At 36.2% G+C, this 16,901-nt stretch overlaps 1 protein-coding gene across 5 annotated transcripts in view; it reads left to right on the top strand.

Annotated features, from left to right (window-relative positions):
• NBEA (neurobeachin) overlaps window positions 1–16,901 on the top strand; it is a 452,410-nt gene that overhangs the window by 373,688 nt on the left and 61,821 nt on the right. For all 5 annotated transcript variants that reach the window (XM_058019299.1, XM_058019300.1, XM_058019298.1 and 2 more), the window contains 2 exons: window positions 4,685–4,825; window positions 12,703–12,822. In XM_058019299.1, the coding sequence (XP_057875282.1) occupies window positions 4,685–4,825; window positions 12,703–12,822 (261 nt within the window). The remainder of the gene's footprint in view (window positions 1–4,684; window positions 4,826–12,702; window positions 12,823–16,901) is intronic.

Here is a 16,901-nt window from a genome sequence, read left to right as displayed (position 1 = left end):
AAAAAAAAAAAAAAACCAAAAACTAACAAAAAAAGGAAAAACAAAGCAAAACAAAACAAAAAAGCCCCAAAACCCAAACCAAAACTAACAAAAAACCCCAACAGATAAGGTAGCTGCTGCACAAATTAGAGTCAAGTTAAGCAGAATATTTCAGTGGCTAGATAAATGGGATGCTACATTCAGTTCTTCTTTCATGAGAGAATTTAGTTCTATTTGGCAAACAAATAGATATTACATGAACTAGCATAACACATCCAGTGGATGTAAACACTAGATAAAAGGTGCATTGACAATATATATTGACTTGTTCAAAGGCCAGATATCTAAAGAGATTAGCCAGGTAAAAAAAGAAAGAGGTAGTAGTGTGTTTTAATGTTACAGTAAATACTTGCCTCATTTTTAAATGTAAGAAAGAAACATAAAATAAACAAGCAGTAAGTTTTAGTACATCAACAGTGAAGTGGCTGAATAGGCATTGTCATAGAGTGACCTGTTCTGTTTGTTTGGAGTAAAGAATATCTTATGAAATCATTATGTGGGAAGTTAATTCTACTTAATAAGTGTCCTTACAGGGAGAATTTTGCAATAAAAAGAAAATTATGTGTTTGGAAAAAGCATTTTATAAAACGTTATGAAAAGAACTTTTAAAATCCTGTTTAGAACAATTTATTTTATTCAAATTCAACTTCTGTCTTTGTCTTATGGTTAAGATATGGACTGAGAGAGTATATAGATTGAGCTTTGCCTTTGTATTGTTTGGGCAAGTCATTTTAATCCGTGCACATACCAACAGAATCTCAGTAAAATGGAAATAATATTATTTTCTTGCATTATGTAAAGTTACAGGGATTGATCCATAAATAAAATTTAACTGCATTTTATAGCCATGATATTAGATTAAAACTGAAGTATTTGACTTTCTGAGCTGTGAATGGTATAGTAAAGCTATGAAAAGTGACCAAAATTCCGTATATCCTACACATTTCACAAGAAACGTGAGACTACTATGACTGTAGAACTTGTTATCTAATAGGACCTGTGCCCCATCAGAGTAAAATTGGGTTAGCTGCTAGTTTATACAACTGAGATTTAAGGTGTTTACAGAAAAATCTTTGTCTTTACTGAAGGATGAACTCATACCATTACCCTGGTTAACAGCATTTCCCCACATGGAAGTTAAAATAACACTAAAGAAGCCAGGGGCAGACTTTGCAGAATTTACTACCCGCTATTTTATTTATGGAGGGTTTTTTTGCTTTCAGAAAGTGGTCTTTTGGTATACAGAAGAAAGAAAGAGAGATTTGGGCACTTTCCATTAGCATTTTCAATGTGCATGGTTTCCTGAATCTGGAGAGATGTCCTTTACATTAATGTGCAGAGAGGTGGTTCACATCAGTGTCTCCACGACTGCACAGAGAAGGGAGATCAGGTGTTTCTTGTATTTCTTCACCACAGGCCAGAGATAACTTATGTAAGGCTGAAGTAGAAGCTGCAGAGTCGTGTAAGCAAGGGCAGCTCCCAGCTCTCCTCCCCAGGCAGTGCTGCATTGAGACACTTGTGCCACTTCTGGGATCCCAGTTGTCATTTCCGAATAAAGAGGGCTGCGTTTGCACCCTACCCCCTCTAGAGCAGCTCAGGGACTTCCAGCTCACCTTCCTATTGCAAACTAGAGACAAACCTAAGCAGTCTCCTCATGGACACTATAAAGGCTTGTGGAATGACAGAAATTAACCCATGTCTTCCAAATCCCAGGCTGTCAGAGAGATCACTAGTTCGTCCAATCCAGGATCTGTCCTGAGAAGTTGAAGTGAGACTTAATAGCTGAGACAAGCTCTTCCTTACTCCCTCCCTCCCTCCCTTCCTCTCTCTCAGGAAAGGACCCCAAAAATGATTCTTCCCAGAGATTTTCCCATAAAAATCGCAGTGTCATACAAGAACAGAAATGACTCTCATTGGTATTTCACTTAAAGACTCCATTTTATTCAGATGATGTTTTGTGCATTTCGGGATTTTTCTAAAGCAATTGAAAGGGGGGATAAAGGTAATGACTCTGAAAAGAATATTGTATGATGGTAATCCAGAATACAGATTTTCAGGTTTATCATTTAGTGCAATTAATCATATATGTTCTGAAGGTAGATTATTTTAGGTACTTGTACAGGCATTTTAATATGAAAATGGGAATGCCTGATCTTACATCATTTTAGCTTTTATCTTTTAAATTAAAGTAACACCTCTCATTGAACAACCTAGAAAACATGATGATATGTTTGCATTAGTATTTTATGACTTTAAAATTTATTGTCAAATTGTTGAGAGAAATAACATTTTTATTAAATGCAACAATATTATATTAAAAATGTTATTTAAAGGTACTGATTAAACCACCATTAAAATTTTGCTAGGCTATAAAATAAAATACCTCATAATTATTTTGAGCATCAGTTATACCTCACAGGCCTTGTTACTTAAGTCAATTTACAGTGAATAATGAAAACACATCACTTATTTGATGGAAGACTTCTAATCAGCATCAACTGTGTTTGGAAAGGCCAGGAGTTTTCTATACTTTCAATCTTGTGTTAATCATCATATTTATTCTCCACTGTGCCTTCAAACCTATATGTACAATAATACGGTGACAGATGATGTCTCTGTCTTCCATAGCCTCAGAATTCACTGCAGCGTAGGATAAGATGCACCTTTGTAGTGGAGGGAAGAGATATTCTCAGGGTGTTTCTCCATTACCAAATACAATCTCACCAATTTGTCTGCTATTTTGTGTTCCCTTCTCAGAGGGGGTGGACATTTCATTTCAACAGACTACAGTGTGAATTACTGCTTTAGCTCTTGCAATGTGCAGTTTGGACTGGAATGTTTTCTGCCAGAGAAGTGGATGCACAGTACCTTAATGAGGGTGGTGTCAGCAGGTTCCATCCAGTCCCCAAAGCAACCCAAAGCCTGATATAATTTAGCAAAGTGCACATATATCTGCACAGTTTGTCAGTCTAATGGGAAAGGAATGTCTCTTTCAAGAAGCTGTTGAACAACCATTTTTATGTAATGATAACTTAAAGGCTATAATACTGCCAGTGTGTTTCCTGACACTGGCAGGATGTCTAACAAAACCAAGTATAACAAAAACGCAAATATTTATTTTTTGCAATTGCCAGTATTTGAGAAATGAGCCTGGAAAGTGTTAGGGAATGGCTCATACTTCTCTTTCAAGAATGTTTTGTGAGGTCTTTCAGTGCAGTCTGCACCAGATAACACCAATCCTTTGGGATTACTCAATCATTTTACACATATGAGAAAACTATAAACATCTCCATGACACAGCAAAGTATCAAGCATCCAGAGAGCTTAATGTGAAAAATACTGAAATCGTAATGTTTTAAAATGTAAAGGTTCACCAAAGACTGCTATTTCAAAACAAGCTCTAAAATCAGAAAATATCATGTTCTATGTCAGCCTTATAAGCAGCCAGCTCAAAAAAATAGCAGTGCTGAAAGAATAAAATACTTGCAGCTTAAATTTTTTAGTTACATATCTAGTGTAGTGAAACATAGAGATTTGACCTTGTACTGATATTTCCTTTCCAAATTACTTTGGGTTTTAATTCAGTAGAAAAATTGTGCAGTGCAATAAAATGTGAAAATACTGTTAGCATTTGGTCAAACCCCCTGCCTATATATATATATTTTTAATAGCCTTAATAATATCAATTCTAATTAAACTTTGATTAATGCAAATCAAGTAATAATTTCAAACTACAATAAGTTTAAACAATTATTTGGTGTGGAGATGTGCTCTCCTCTGCGTATTAAACTCAGTGTTTGTTTAATTTTACTGTAAAAGCTAAAACCTGTATTTTCTTTATTCAAGTAACTTTTGCCTCATACAGTAACAAATACTTATTGCAAAAGTTTCTGAGATAAAGTGGGTTGAAAAATCATAAAAAGCTTGTATTCCTCAAGTAGCCACATCAAAACCAATAGTTCCTACTACTGCCTTACATCTTTTTTGTTTTCCACCTAATTTGTATAGATTGTCCTTTAAATTCGCTCAGAATGGACTTTGAATTTGTGAATAATTTCCACATTCTATTGTTTTCAAGTACAAAGCTTGTTTGCTTTGTTCAGTAAAACGTGGCTTTGTTCAGTCAGAAAGTACACCCAGTCCTGAGGACTATGCATGGTTTTTAAGTATTTCTGCTTAGGATCACCAGACACCATCAGCAGTTCCGCGTGAAATCTTTTCATCATGAACCGCGCATTACAAAGTATCCTGTGCGAGCAAAAGTCTGTTTTCATTAGCTGTGTGATTATGGTGAATGACAGCAACAGAAATATTAGTTTGGCCTCAATGCATTTTAAATGCAGTTTAGAAGTCTATTTCCAGAAGAATGTTACTGAACTAATTGGGAAACAACTTATGCTTCAAGAAGGTCTTGAAAGTTTGCAGATGTGGATCACTTATATTTGTCAGTTAAAATAAGGAAACTCATAAGAATTTTAGTACAGAAAGCCTTTGAAAATAAATTCTAAGCTTATAGCAATCTCAGGGGTTACTACAGCATGGAATGTGTTGCTTGCAGGGTCTCCTGTGCAGTAAATCTTAATGCAGAATTAACTTATGCCAATCAGACAGCTGATAATACATTTGACCTCTTATCACTTTACAGCCTATTGGTGCTTTGAACCCAAAGAGAGCTGTCTTCTATGCAGAACGGTATGAGACATGGGAAGATGATCAGACTCCACCTTATCATTATAACACCCACTACTCTACATCTACTTCTACATTGGCTTGGCTCGTTCGTATTGTAAGTATTTCTGGATCCTGGCTTTCATGGAGATCTTTATTTGCAGCATCTCTTCTGTCACCACTGTTTTGTTTTTTTTTTTTAATGAAAGTACCTTTCTATTAAAATCTCATTGTTCTTCCCTACCTTAAAATCTCAGAAATTCTCCTGATATTCTTTATATACTCATTTGTAGTGATCAGGGGTTCCTTCCTACCCAAACAATCCAAAATGAATTTAAACATAAAATTGTGGTGGTACTAGGATGTATACAATGAGAAAAATGCATCTAAAATGAAATCCACTCCCAAAAAATATCTCAAGGCAGAAATCTGATACTGCTCATATTCATTTATTATTTTCAGCTAGGGACAGATCCATGCAACATTTTAAAAAAAAGCCTTTTGTAAGAACATTAAACTGTCTCATTGAGAGGTGAATTATATAACCAATTTTATATTAAAGCAACATTGAATAATATTTTATGCAAATGAACTGTGCTTCTAAATTAATGAAAATCTCTGCAGTTTTCAGAAATGTAGAAATTAGATTTTAACTTCAAACTGTTATGTCAGTACTGAAAACTTCATGCCTCTATGACAAAAACCAGATCTAAGGAAGGGGACCAAACTTCAAAGATAGAATGAATCTGAATTCAGTGTATGTGTTATCACAATTATTTACAGAATAAAGAGTGTTGATGTGACACTGAAGGTTTCACAGGGAAACCTGAATTAATGAAAAATTAGGTGACTGTGTAATTACTTAAGCTAAAGTACACCCTGCCAATAAAAATCTGTTGCGTAAGGTGTATTCTAAGCATGTTTTGCATACAGCAAAGCAAAACAGAGCCACACAAAGCTTGATAATCGAGTTTTCACTCATCTCAGCTTCCCTTAGACATGTTCATTTTTTTTCTGCTCAGAAGGGAATTCACGTGTCCATGAGTTCAGGATATACTTCTTAAACCATGGGAAACTAAGTGTTGATTACACTCCTGTGTTGGGTGACCGCTGCATTCCTTTTAAATGTTGCTAAATTATTCATCTACTGAATACATTTTATGGTAAACTTTGTTGCCTTAAAGTAGATTAAAACCAGAAGTTTTATTTGGATGTTTGTCTATTAATTTTGGCTGCTGTACAGCAAAAGATCCCCTCTTGCTAGTCAGCAAATTCTCAGCACTGAAATTCTGGTTACAGGCTGAATGTACAACACACCAAGGAGTATTCTTTTCCTGTATTAGGTTAATTCAATGTCATTTTTACTACTGTCCTTTATGTAATACTGTTGATGCTCTTGCTCTCTTTGTGTTCTCACCTAAAGAGCAAGAGAACAAAGTCTTTGTCTTGATGGCCTTGCAATATAGAACTTACAAATTACATTTCTTAGAGCAAACAATATATGTGAGGATAGAACACAGAAGTGGAAACCACTAATACCGAAAGAAGAGGTTGCCAATGAAAAGGTGAAAACCACAGATAACTTAAATACAGGGACACCCCAACAAAGGTATTTTAAAGATTATTTAAATAAGATTGACCAGCAAAGAAAAGCAATCTGTAATGGAACTAGACAACAGAAGTAAAAGAAGACAAATCCAGAAAAGGAAAAAAATATAATAATATGATAAGACTAGATAAGGCAGCAAATGGAAAGCCTAAATAGGTATTTGAAAATAAGTGTGTATAGAGGAAAAGATTATGGCAATGAAGATTACAAAGTCATAGTGATCTATAGAGAGTTATTTTTGTTACAAAATAAAAGATGAAATATCCTAAGGGAGAAGATGGTGCCAGTGAAATTTATAGATAAGGCTAGGTCAGATTTCTGCAAGTTAAAGTAGTATTTCTTGCTCGTGAATTTCTTGAGGTAGAGCTTTGAAGAAGACTCTGTAAGAAAAGGTAAATTAAAGTCTAGTCCAGAAAGAGAAAGGTGACATTAAGAGATGCAGAGATTCACACAGAAAAATGCTTTCAGTATTTTGAAAGACTGGAGGAGAGTGATGGGAAAAGATGTGCTACCGTAGAGCTTTTGGTAGAAAGTGACAACAAACTGAGAGTGAAGGATGGGAGTACAAACTAAAACCATGGGAGAAGACTATAAATCAAAGAAGAGAAGAGGAAAAGGAAAAGAAATAGAAAAAAGCAAGGAAACAAATGAGAAAGATATGAAAAGAAGTAAATTGGAAATGAGAGTTTAGATGAAGCAGAACAAAACAGTATGTAGTAATGGGGATCCAAGGGGAACAAACTGCCTGCCTAGACCTTAGTGTTGTAGGAAGCAGTATTTGCTGTGGGTAAGGAAGTTTCAGCCACTCTGAACTATATATATGTATACAGTGAGAGAATTGTGTAATTGCCACAAAACCTTAAAAATTATTTTAAGTCTTGCTTTTCGGCTTTGACAGATGCAATCTGGTTTCTGTCAGTTGTCTTCAAAACATTGCTTTTAATATATTTTTGAGTCAATTCTGTGATAATCTGTTCCCTACTGCCTTATATTTCCCTCAGTTGTTTTCCCTTATCTGATGTATTGTGGTGGGTTGGCTCTGCCTAGATGTCAGGTACACCCACCAAAACTGCTCTACTACTCCCCTCCTCAGCTGGACAGGAGATAGAAAAAATAAGGAGAGACTCATGGGTTGAGATAAGGGCTGGGAGAGATCCCTTACCATCATGGGCAAAACAGATTCAGCTTGGGAAATCAATTTGAATTATTACCAATCAAATGAGAGTAGGATAATGATAAAATAAAGTCAAAGCTTTAAACCACCTTCCTCCCAACCCCTCCCTTCTCTGGGACTTAACTCCTACATTCTCTTTCTCGTCTCCCCACTGACACAGGGTAATGGGAATGGGGGCTGTGCTCAGTTCATCACACTTGTCTCTGCCACTCCTATCTCCTCAGAAGATTCCACACTCTTCCCCTGCTCCAACGTGGGGTCCCTCCCATGTGAGACAGTCCTTCATGAACTTCTCTAAAGTGGGTCCTTCCCACAGGCTGCAACTCTTCTTTAGCTGCTCCAGCGTGGGTCCCTCCCACAGGGTGCAGTTCCTCAGGAACAGACTGCAACTATTGGAATTAAATCCCAATATTGCTGGATGGAACGTGCCTGGGCTTGTCTGGCCCTTCCTGTTTGACCAAGGGCGGCAGCTGTGGTGGTTTCACCTCAGAGACACCTTTGGCTGGCTGGATGCTGCAGCTGGCGCTTGGGACAGGTCCAGCCATGCAGGAGCTCAGGTTTACCTCTGGCAGAGAGGCCTCAAGGCGAGGTGAAGGAAAGGAGTTGGTTCTGATGGAGAGTTTCAATCCAGAGCTTTATTCCAGGCCCACAGGCCTCTGAATGCAGCAACAGCTCCAACAGAACCCAGAACCGCGTGGTTGTCTTTTAACCCCGGGGAGAGGGGGAGGGAAGGGGTAGGGATCCCACCAACAAGGTAAGGGGGGGCAAGTCACAGGGGACAAATGGCACCTGGATGGCCCAATGTCCCCAGGGCTGAGAGGCATCTTTTGAACTTCACCAATCACACCACGCCCTTTCTGGAATGCCAAGATTGAGGAACAGCACTCAGCAGGGGGCAAGGGAGGGGAAGGGAGAGGTTATTGGCACACCTGGGGAAAGAACCTGGATAACTGAGACAAGCTATTACATCACACTGCAATATGCAACAGTGGGTGCTCCATGGGCTTACAAGTCCTGCCAACAAAACTGCTCCCACATGGGCTCCACTCTCCATGGAAGCATATTGGGCCCAGCCAGGAGCCTACTCCAGCACAGGCTTCCAGGGGCTCGTGACCTTCCTCAGGCAGCCCCCTACTGTGGCATGGATTCCTCCAGGGGCTGCAGGAAGAGCTGTACTCCCCTCTGGACCTCCATGGTCCAGGGAATCATGGGCTGCCTCACCATGGGCTGGAGGGAATCTCTGCTCTGGAGCCAGAGCATCTCCTGGCCTTCCTCCTGCGCTGACTTTGCTGTCTGCAGGGCTGTTCCTCTCACATGTTCCCATTGCTCTCTCTAGTGTTCTTGTGCAGTTTTTCCCTGGGCCTTCTTAAGTCTTTTATCATAAAGGCACCTTGCTATAACTCACAGGCTTAGCCTTGGTCAGCTGCAGATCCACCTTGGAGCCAGCTGGCATTGGCACTATTGGATATGGCAAACGCTTCTCGCAGAAGGCGCCCCTGTAGTCTCCCCCACTACCAAAACTTTGCCACCACAAACCCAATACATGTTTCAGGCTAGTTTTTTATAAGATGTTGTATGTCTTAGCCTGAGTTCTGTCCTGTGTAGTTAATTTTTATATCTCTGCCTTTGTTTCACCAATAATACATATTCTGTTGTATGTGGAAATGAAATTGAATATTCATAGTTTATCAGTAGGTGACCTTATCACCTGAAGACTCATTTTCTTCCATGTGCATTTCATCTGGAACATTTAAGTTGCAGAAGATGGAGTAATTTAAACCAAGAATGCCACTTCACAATGCCATATATTCCAGTGACTTGACCTGAAAAATAGACAGAATGAAAAAGCAAAATAGAAGAATGAATTCTGGCTTGAATCACGTAGAATGTGAATATCAGCATTGGCTTGAGATTTTTAGTAGAAATAGGATAGAGTTATGGTACAATTGGATGTTCTCAATAATTGCTACTGAAGACGTTATATTTGTGCAAATCAGTTGCATTTTCATGGAAACAGTGGCCAGTTTGAGAGCATGATTCTCTAAAGTGGTAGTCAAGATGTTTGTAGAGAATAATTGTATTCCAGTTGCTGTTGCAATGAGTGCATATTTGTACAAGGCAGAAGAAATTCTGGATTTATTATGAGTTAGATTGGATTAAGTTAAAACCAGTTTTTAGTGAGATTCAAAGATGAGGAGGACTTGATGTCATATGGTACACAGAAGTGGATTTGGCTCTTCTTTTTGTCAGATTTTAGCAGGACAATCACAGATATATCTGGCAAAAGGTATGTGTCACTGTGACAAACCATTACATACTCTCTCTCTCTCCTCTTACAAATGGCTGTATGGACATTTCTGTGTGACATAGGATGTCTTAGAATGACCACATCCCTTCCTCCTCCCTCCTCTACTTCCACCATAAATTATTCACATGAGTCTGGGTACTGCTAAAAGGGAAGGGTGGGAGAGAAGTGCTATTGAATGGAAAAATTTGTTGTTCTCACAGCTCAAGCTTGTGTTCAATGGAATCAAATCTGCCACGAATTTCTCTCCTTGTTGGCTGTGAACAAGGCGTGAATTTTATTCAGAATATTAAGAATGAGTGAGATGGAGTATTAATGAAAACATTGTGCTGCTTTATAGCTTTCACAGCAACAAAACCTTTACATGAAATGACAGTAATCGGTATCATAACAGTATTTAAATTAGTATATAGAATACAGATATGAATTATATTTGTATAAGCACTTGACTTCCCAGAGAATAAAAATTACCTTTAAATATGTTAGAGGTCTGAGATAAAGGAAGTGAAAGCTCTGAATTTCTGCTAAGGATTAAAAATCCAAAAAGATAGGCACAACAGGCCACGGCAGGATAGCATAATAGGGCACCCTGTAGTGCTCAGCTACTAAAAGTTTAATCCTTGATTATGAATTTTATTGCTTTTGTGTATTTGTCTCAGATGCTTAAAATAATGTTGTCATGCAAGTTTGGATTAATATTTTTACATAATTTATTTTAATTACATCATTTTTCTGGTTTCTGCTTCTTTTAAATCCATCAACTGCTTCTGATTTCAGAACCTCTGCAATGATCCACAGTCTGTTTCACAATAATATTCACAAAAATCACATATATCTTATAAAGAAAAGAGTCATGGGTAGGAGCTGTTAGAAGACAGAATTATTTGTGCTTAGATCAAGAACATATGACATTTTGCAGTCAGTGCAAGCTAGAAAATAGCATAATTCCTGTTGCAAATATATACAGATAATTGGGAGAAGGAATTAATTTAAAAGCAAAATAATTCTAATATTGAAAAATGTAAATTTAATAAAATTAAAATATTAACATAATTTAAAATAATAATATAATCCAATTTCTGTATGTATTGTTTTCCTTTTTGTACTTCTGGGTCTGAATCTTACACATTTTCATTTATATTTTACATTGAATTCACTATAAGGAGCACTGAAAAATCTGGATAGATGAAGACTTGTTTTCTGTCAATATTTCAGTTCATTGTGGTAGTTTATACTACTCACCAAGTTGAGCCACTGTTAAATTTTGATATTCTATTTAAATTATGAAACTCTTCCATACTACACAGTTTTTCAATATTCACAAGTGCAAATAAAGCCATTGTGCAATGAGATTTAGGGTCCTCTAACAAGACATTGTACTGTGATGATTTTGTATTTAATTATATTATTTTAATTAATTATTTAACACAGATTAGTATTCTCTGATTAGAATAAATCCTCAGAAAAAAAAATTAAGAGATATTATTCCTTTGAATGTGTCTATTAAAAACTAATTTCCCATGTTTTAAGAGGAAAAAAAATGATTAGACTTTTTTCTTCTTTGTACAAAAGTAGCCTGTGTTGACTGCTGTGCATGATAGAAAAAATTAACTGGGAAAATATGTGGAATAAGGGTGGAGAAACAACGGTCTTTGGAAGTCATAATTCCATCTTTTATTTTCCTTTTTTTTTTTTTGATATTTTCACTATTTTTGCATCTGTGTTTTCCTTATTTTAATTTCTCTTAAGGACCATGTAAACATATATTTATTCATATGTTTTTCATCTGAGGTAATTGTCACACAATGTGTATAATGTTGCATAATTCCTTCAAATATTCTTTATTAATGGAGGAGTTCCCTGACTTGTTCAAAAATTTTGTAGAAGGAAACAGAGAACGTTTAGAATAAAATTCAAATAATAGATGAGTAATACTGTAATAAAAATTGTGATCTGGTGATTATGAGCTGCCTTGATTACCAAAATTCCAGATGATCAGGATATGCAATGAAATAAGTTTGAGTATGAATTAATCAGAAGGACTTAAAAACATTCCCCGTGAGACTTGGCAAAAAGAAGGAATGAACAGCCATCCCTGTAGGCACACTGCCAACTATTGGTTGAATAAGAGGGCTAATGGAGTAGTGGGTGAAAATCCAGGTTTCTGCCAATGATCTCTGTATTCAGGTTCTACCATCAAATTAAGGATTTGGTCCACTGTTAACCTCTTCCCTGCAGAGGAATGTAGTGACATAAAAATGGGTCATCCAGACTATCTAATACCTGAGCTCTTCTTCCCCAAAAGCTGGTTTCCATTTAGTATAAAATGGGATAAGGTTTCAGATAGAACTAGTGAAAGTAAAGACTCAAATCTCTGCCCCAAAATAATGGTAAAGCTGCATATTCTGGGACCACAGTCTTCCTAATAACAACCTTAGAGCCATTCGTCTCACCTTGAGGCAGAGTGGAACATACTGAGCTCTTTTCAATTAAATGAAAACACAAGAAAGATTTAGAGATAGGATTTTTTAAAGATTTTGACATACCAACATGCAAGGAGTATACAAATCCCAGTTATATAAATTACACAGAATGTATTTGTGGTGGTTGCAGTAAAGGAGGCAGTCATTGTGAACTGGAACTAGGCTACATATGTCTGATGGGTAATTAGTCTTATGGTATAGAACTCAGGATTTGTTTGTGCAAATTGTGTTACAGCCAAGAAATATACTCAGATGTTTAGTGCAGAAACCCATGTGTACATATAACTATGAGGTGCCATGTTTTTCCTTAATTCTGCATTTATGAAGTATTTTGATCTGCAGTGGGACTTTGGATTTTGACAGAAACCTGCTTCATGAGTCCTTGTACTGTTTTCTTAATCTGTCATAATTTCATTAACTACAGGAGCCCTTTACAACATTCTTTCTAAATGCAAATGATGGCAAGTTTGACCACCCAGATCGAACCTTCTCTTCAGTGGCCAGGTCCTGGAGGAACAGCCAAAGAGATACCTCAGATGTGAAGGTAACATACATGTTAAATAAATGGATAAATATGCAATTTCATTATGGCATTTTTGTTTATGTAAACATAAAGAAGGTGTTGTGTTATATTTTATATTTTTATATATCTCATTTCTTTATATTCAGCACACTAGGTATAGCATAAATAAATAGATGTTGATAAAGTTTATTGTTCTAACACAAACAATCAAAGATTCTTTGAAGTTGAGTGGACAAAAGATGGGATTTTTTAAAGAAAAAAACAACCTAACTGATCTAATTTAGATCAGATAATCAGGAGATGGAGAAAAGCTCAATAAATTGTTCTTTCCTGCTGTTAACTCAATATTTGGCCCACTCCATAAAACACAGCAGGAATTGGATTTGACCTTAAAGTGTCATATTGTTATAGCTTGCCTAGCTCTGGGTTTGCATTGCCTGAGGCAATTAATAAAGCATTAATGACAAGACCCATTTAAAATGTTGGCTTTTCTGTATAGCTTTAGCTTTTACTTGAATGTGCCTGGGGATATTATGCAACAATACACATTAGATTAAAACAACTTCTACACTATATACAGAAACAGCCAGAGAGCAGGCTGATTTTACTGCTGTTATTCCTTACCTTTGTATTTACCTTGTTGAATACAAAGGGTTATTGTTCATAGACATGGGACCTTATCAAAAGGAAACAAAAATCTAGAAATATTTTGAATAATATGGTCCCTTCTTGATTCTCATTTTCTAGTAATAAAGTAGGTAAAGGCTTCACTATAAAAATTGCTCTTAAATAAAACCAACACATTTTTACCGTGAATATATTTCTCTTCAATTTATATACTACCACTCATACTCATACTAGGAATTATGTTGCCATTATATTTTTATTTATATTTTTAGTTTTTTTAATTTATTTGTCTTGGCAAAGAAAAAAATTTTAAAATATGTATATTTGTTGATTTATTTTTATTGCAGAGCTCTTTTTTGCATAAGTATTCCAACAGTCTCAGAAGGGACAAATCATGTTGTTGTTATTCAGTTACTAGTTAGAATAACTAATTGTAAATTGTATGGTCATTATAACATATGGGAGAAAATGCTTTTTAAAGAAATCAACTTGAATCTCCTACAAACCATTTTATGTTGATTCATGCTTGTCGGGAGCTCAATAGTTTTTTAATTACCATCACTCTTGCCCTTGTAAGAAAAACAGGAGATTTCCAAATTTGGAAGCAATTTGAGGTAATATGTTCTATATCTGATATATCTTCAAAGTGCTGACATTTTGATTTTTACTTTTCAATGAAATCTGTTTTTCCTGTAATTCCGCTAGAGTATTTGGGAGAGTGACTTCCTAGGAGTGGGGCTCAAACAAAGGATAAGAGCCTTAAACTGAGAAACAAGGGAAGACAGTTGGAAGTGACTGTAATCTTCTTGTCTGGCTTTAGTACACAGGAGGAGGGCAGTTAAATACATCAAGGCATTGCAGAAGATAAAGGAATATCTGTGGACAGACGGAGAGATGGTATTCAAGTGGGGTATATAATTTGTGAAAGGATTGTTCTTAAACTAGCAACCAAATGAGTTACCAGTAAAACAATTAACTGAAATGTTTGTCTGAGAATACTAGGAGTCTTGTGAACCAAGTGGGATAAATTAAACTGCTGTTGCCAGCCATTGCAAGGATGAAGGAATTAAGGATGGATAACAGCTGTATTGCAAAATGTATTTGTATTAATAAACTCCAACTTATCAAAATAAAACTAATATTAAAAAGATGCTCAGAACCAGATACCTTCAGAAAAGGAAGGCAAAGGTGAAGAAATGAAGTAGCTATGGTCTTTAATGCCACTGAATTGCAGAAAGGGAATTGGGGATAGCAGGTAAAATAGTAAAAACTAAGGGTCAGAATTGCCCTAGGGGAAAGCCTGTAAAAGGTGTTCCAGAATATATTTGGCAGTCTACTATAGAGCCCCCAAATCAGATTAATACATATATACACATTTCTGTTATGCCATTAGAAAGAGAAATACTACTTGGAGCTAAGTCATTACAGAAAATCTAATATGGTAGTAACAGATGAGGTATGTTAGTCAATAAATGTTTTCTCCAGATAATCCCTGACCTGTCCATTCAGGGATACATTAGGGATTAAAGCTGCTGTTTAAAATAGGGGCCTGTTAATTAATGAAGATGAAGGAAAGGTGGGTTTAGAAAATAACATTGAATTGATTTATTTTGAATTGATTCAGTTCAAGATGAAAATAGATGAATAAAAGGATGTTCAAAAATGAGCTGAATCTTAAGAAATGCTAAAACAAATAGAAAACATTCATAAATTATCTAACAAAAAAAATCTGTAGAAATTAGGGGAGATTTAATACCAGCATTCAATTTATTGTACTACCAAAATAATTTATTGTATAGTAATACAAAGCCACTCTGGAATAAATCTACTGAGATGCACTTCAATAGCTAATCAAATTCTGTTAATGCATTCCTTTTTTGTCTTCAGTTTAAGAAGGAAACTAAGATCAACAGGATGGCACAAAGTTTATCATGATACCAAAGGTTTATCCTTAGGGTACAACAACTGGAATATCTCATGAAATATAATTTTCACCTGAAACAGTCTGATTAGTCATTCATTCAGAGCCATTATGTTCTCAGAGAGCATATGTTATTGTTTTTCTCTTTTTTCTTGTCTAGTTTTTAGTATGAATTCTTGTTGGATAAAGCAAATGCTTAGTGCTTTCTTTGTTGGAAACCATCAAGTGTAAAATACACCTAAACTGGAGTTAGCCGTTAGAACAAAGAATGTGTTTTAGGAAGTGGATACAGGTAGAAAAATGTGTGTATGTGTGGGGTAATTAATGTCTAAAGTGGAGACACATAAATGCTATGAAATATGCAAACATATGAAACGGAGAAGAATTATTTCTCAAGGAACAAAGAGGGAAGGAACGTCAGAGGAAGGGAATCAGAGTGCAAAAATGCTTATTTAAGCAAGAGTGTATGAAAAGTTAGGGTGAAGTTGAGTATTCTCTGAGTTTGAATATCCCCACAAAGGGAAGTAGCAAACTCCTTATTTATAAACCTTTTTTTTTTTCAAAGTAGACTGGCAAAGTCCTGGCAAGGCCCTTTGATTTGCAGAGTCTGTGTTTCTTAGCAATCAATCAAGAATGAGTATAGCAGCTAATTGTTGCTGTTGTTTGTTCCTTAAGATCTTAATGAACTTCATTTCTCAATGCCATTACATCAGGGCCAACTTTTCCCTAAGGCTTTGAAGTTCATTCTGCAAAATGATAGGGAAATGGATGATTATTAATACTACAAATACCTAATTTTTTCAGATTAGTTGTGCTGCTGCTTAGAATGCCTTGCAGGCTTTTCAAACATTTGAATCAAGTTTTCAGGGACTTGAAAAGCAGTGAGGTTTGGGGAGCTACTAAGGAACCCCCTCAAAATTTCTGGCCATTTATGTCACTCTCCTCAGAGCAGCATCCACTGTCTTGCACAACTGAAAAGCTTCAGCTCTGAGAGTGAGTATCATTCAAAAACTAGTGGTCAGCTGTCTAGCAACTTCTAGTATTTATGCAGCAGTCCTGTTAGAAAGGAGAGAGTGTGCAAAAGAGAAGATGTGTACAGGTTGTGTCTGAGTACAGAACCTGGAGGCATGCTCTCTGTTAGTGTTGTCTATACTTGTGTAGCTTCTTCTGGCTCCACATCTAGCTATACACAGGGGGAAAGGCTTGACAGTGTGGATTTCCTTGTGATATACATGCTGTAAATTCTTTCACCATCCTAAAGAATTTTTAAGTCTTTACGGTAAATATTTAGTGCATGGAATAGAGGTTATCAATCAAAGCAACAAACTCTGAAAACTGCTAAGACCAGCAAGTGTTCATTATTCATGTATTCCTTATCATACATTTGAAATTCATCTGAGCTGCTTTAAGTGCATTTATCTCTGATCTTACTAATCTCATTAATTATTGTGGCACAGGTTATGAAATAATTTTAAAACAGCGTGTGAAATGAATTAATCTGAAATTCTTCATTGCTGTGTGTTGTAAGATGGCCACAATTTTTGCTCTCAAG

This window comes from Melospiza georgiana, chromosome 2, assembly GCF_028018845.1.
Source record: "Melospiza georgiana isolate bMelGeo1 chromosome 2, bMelGeo1.pri, whole genome shotgun sequence".
NCBI lineage: Eukaryota > Metazoa > Chordata > Aves > Passeriformes > Passerellidae > Melospiza > Melospiza georgiana.
Note: the sequence above shows the minus strand (reverse complement) of the source record. Positions and strands in the feature narration are given on the sequence as shown.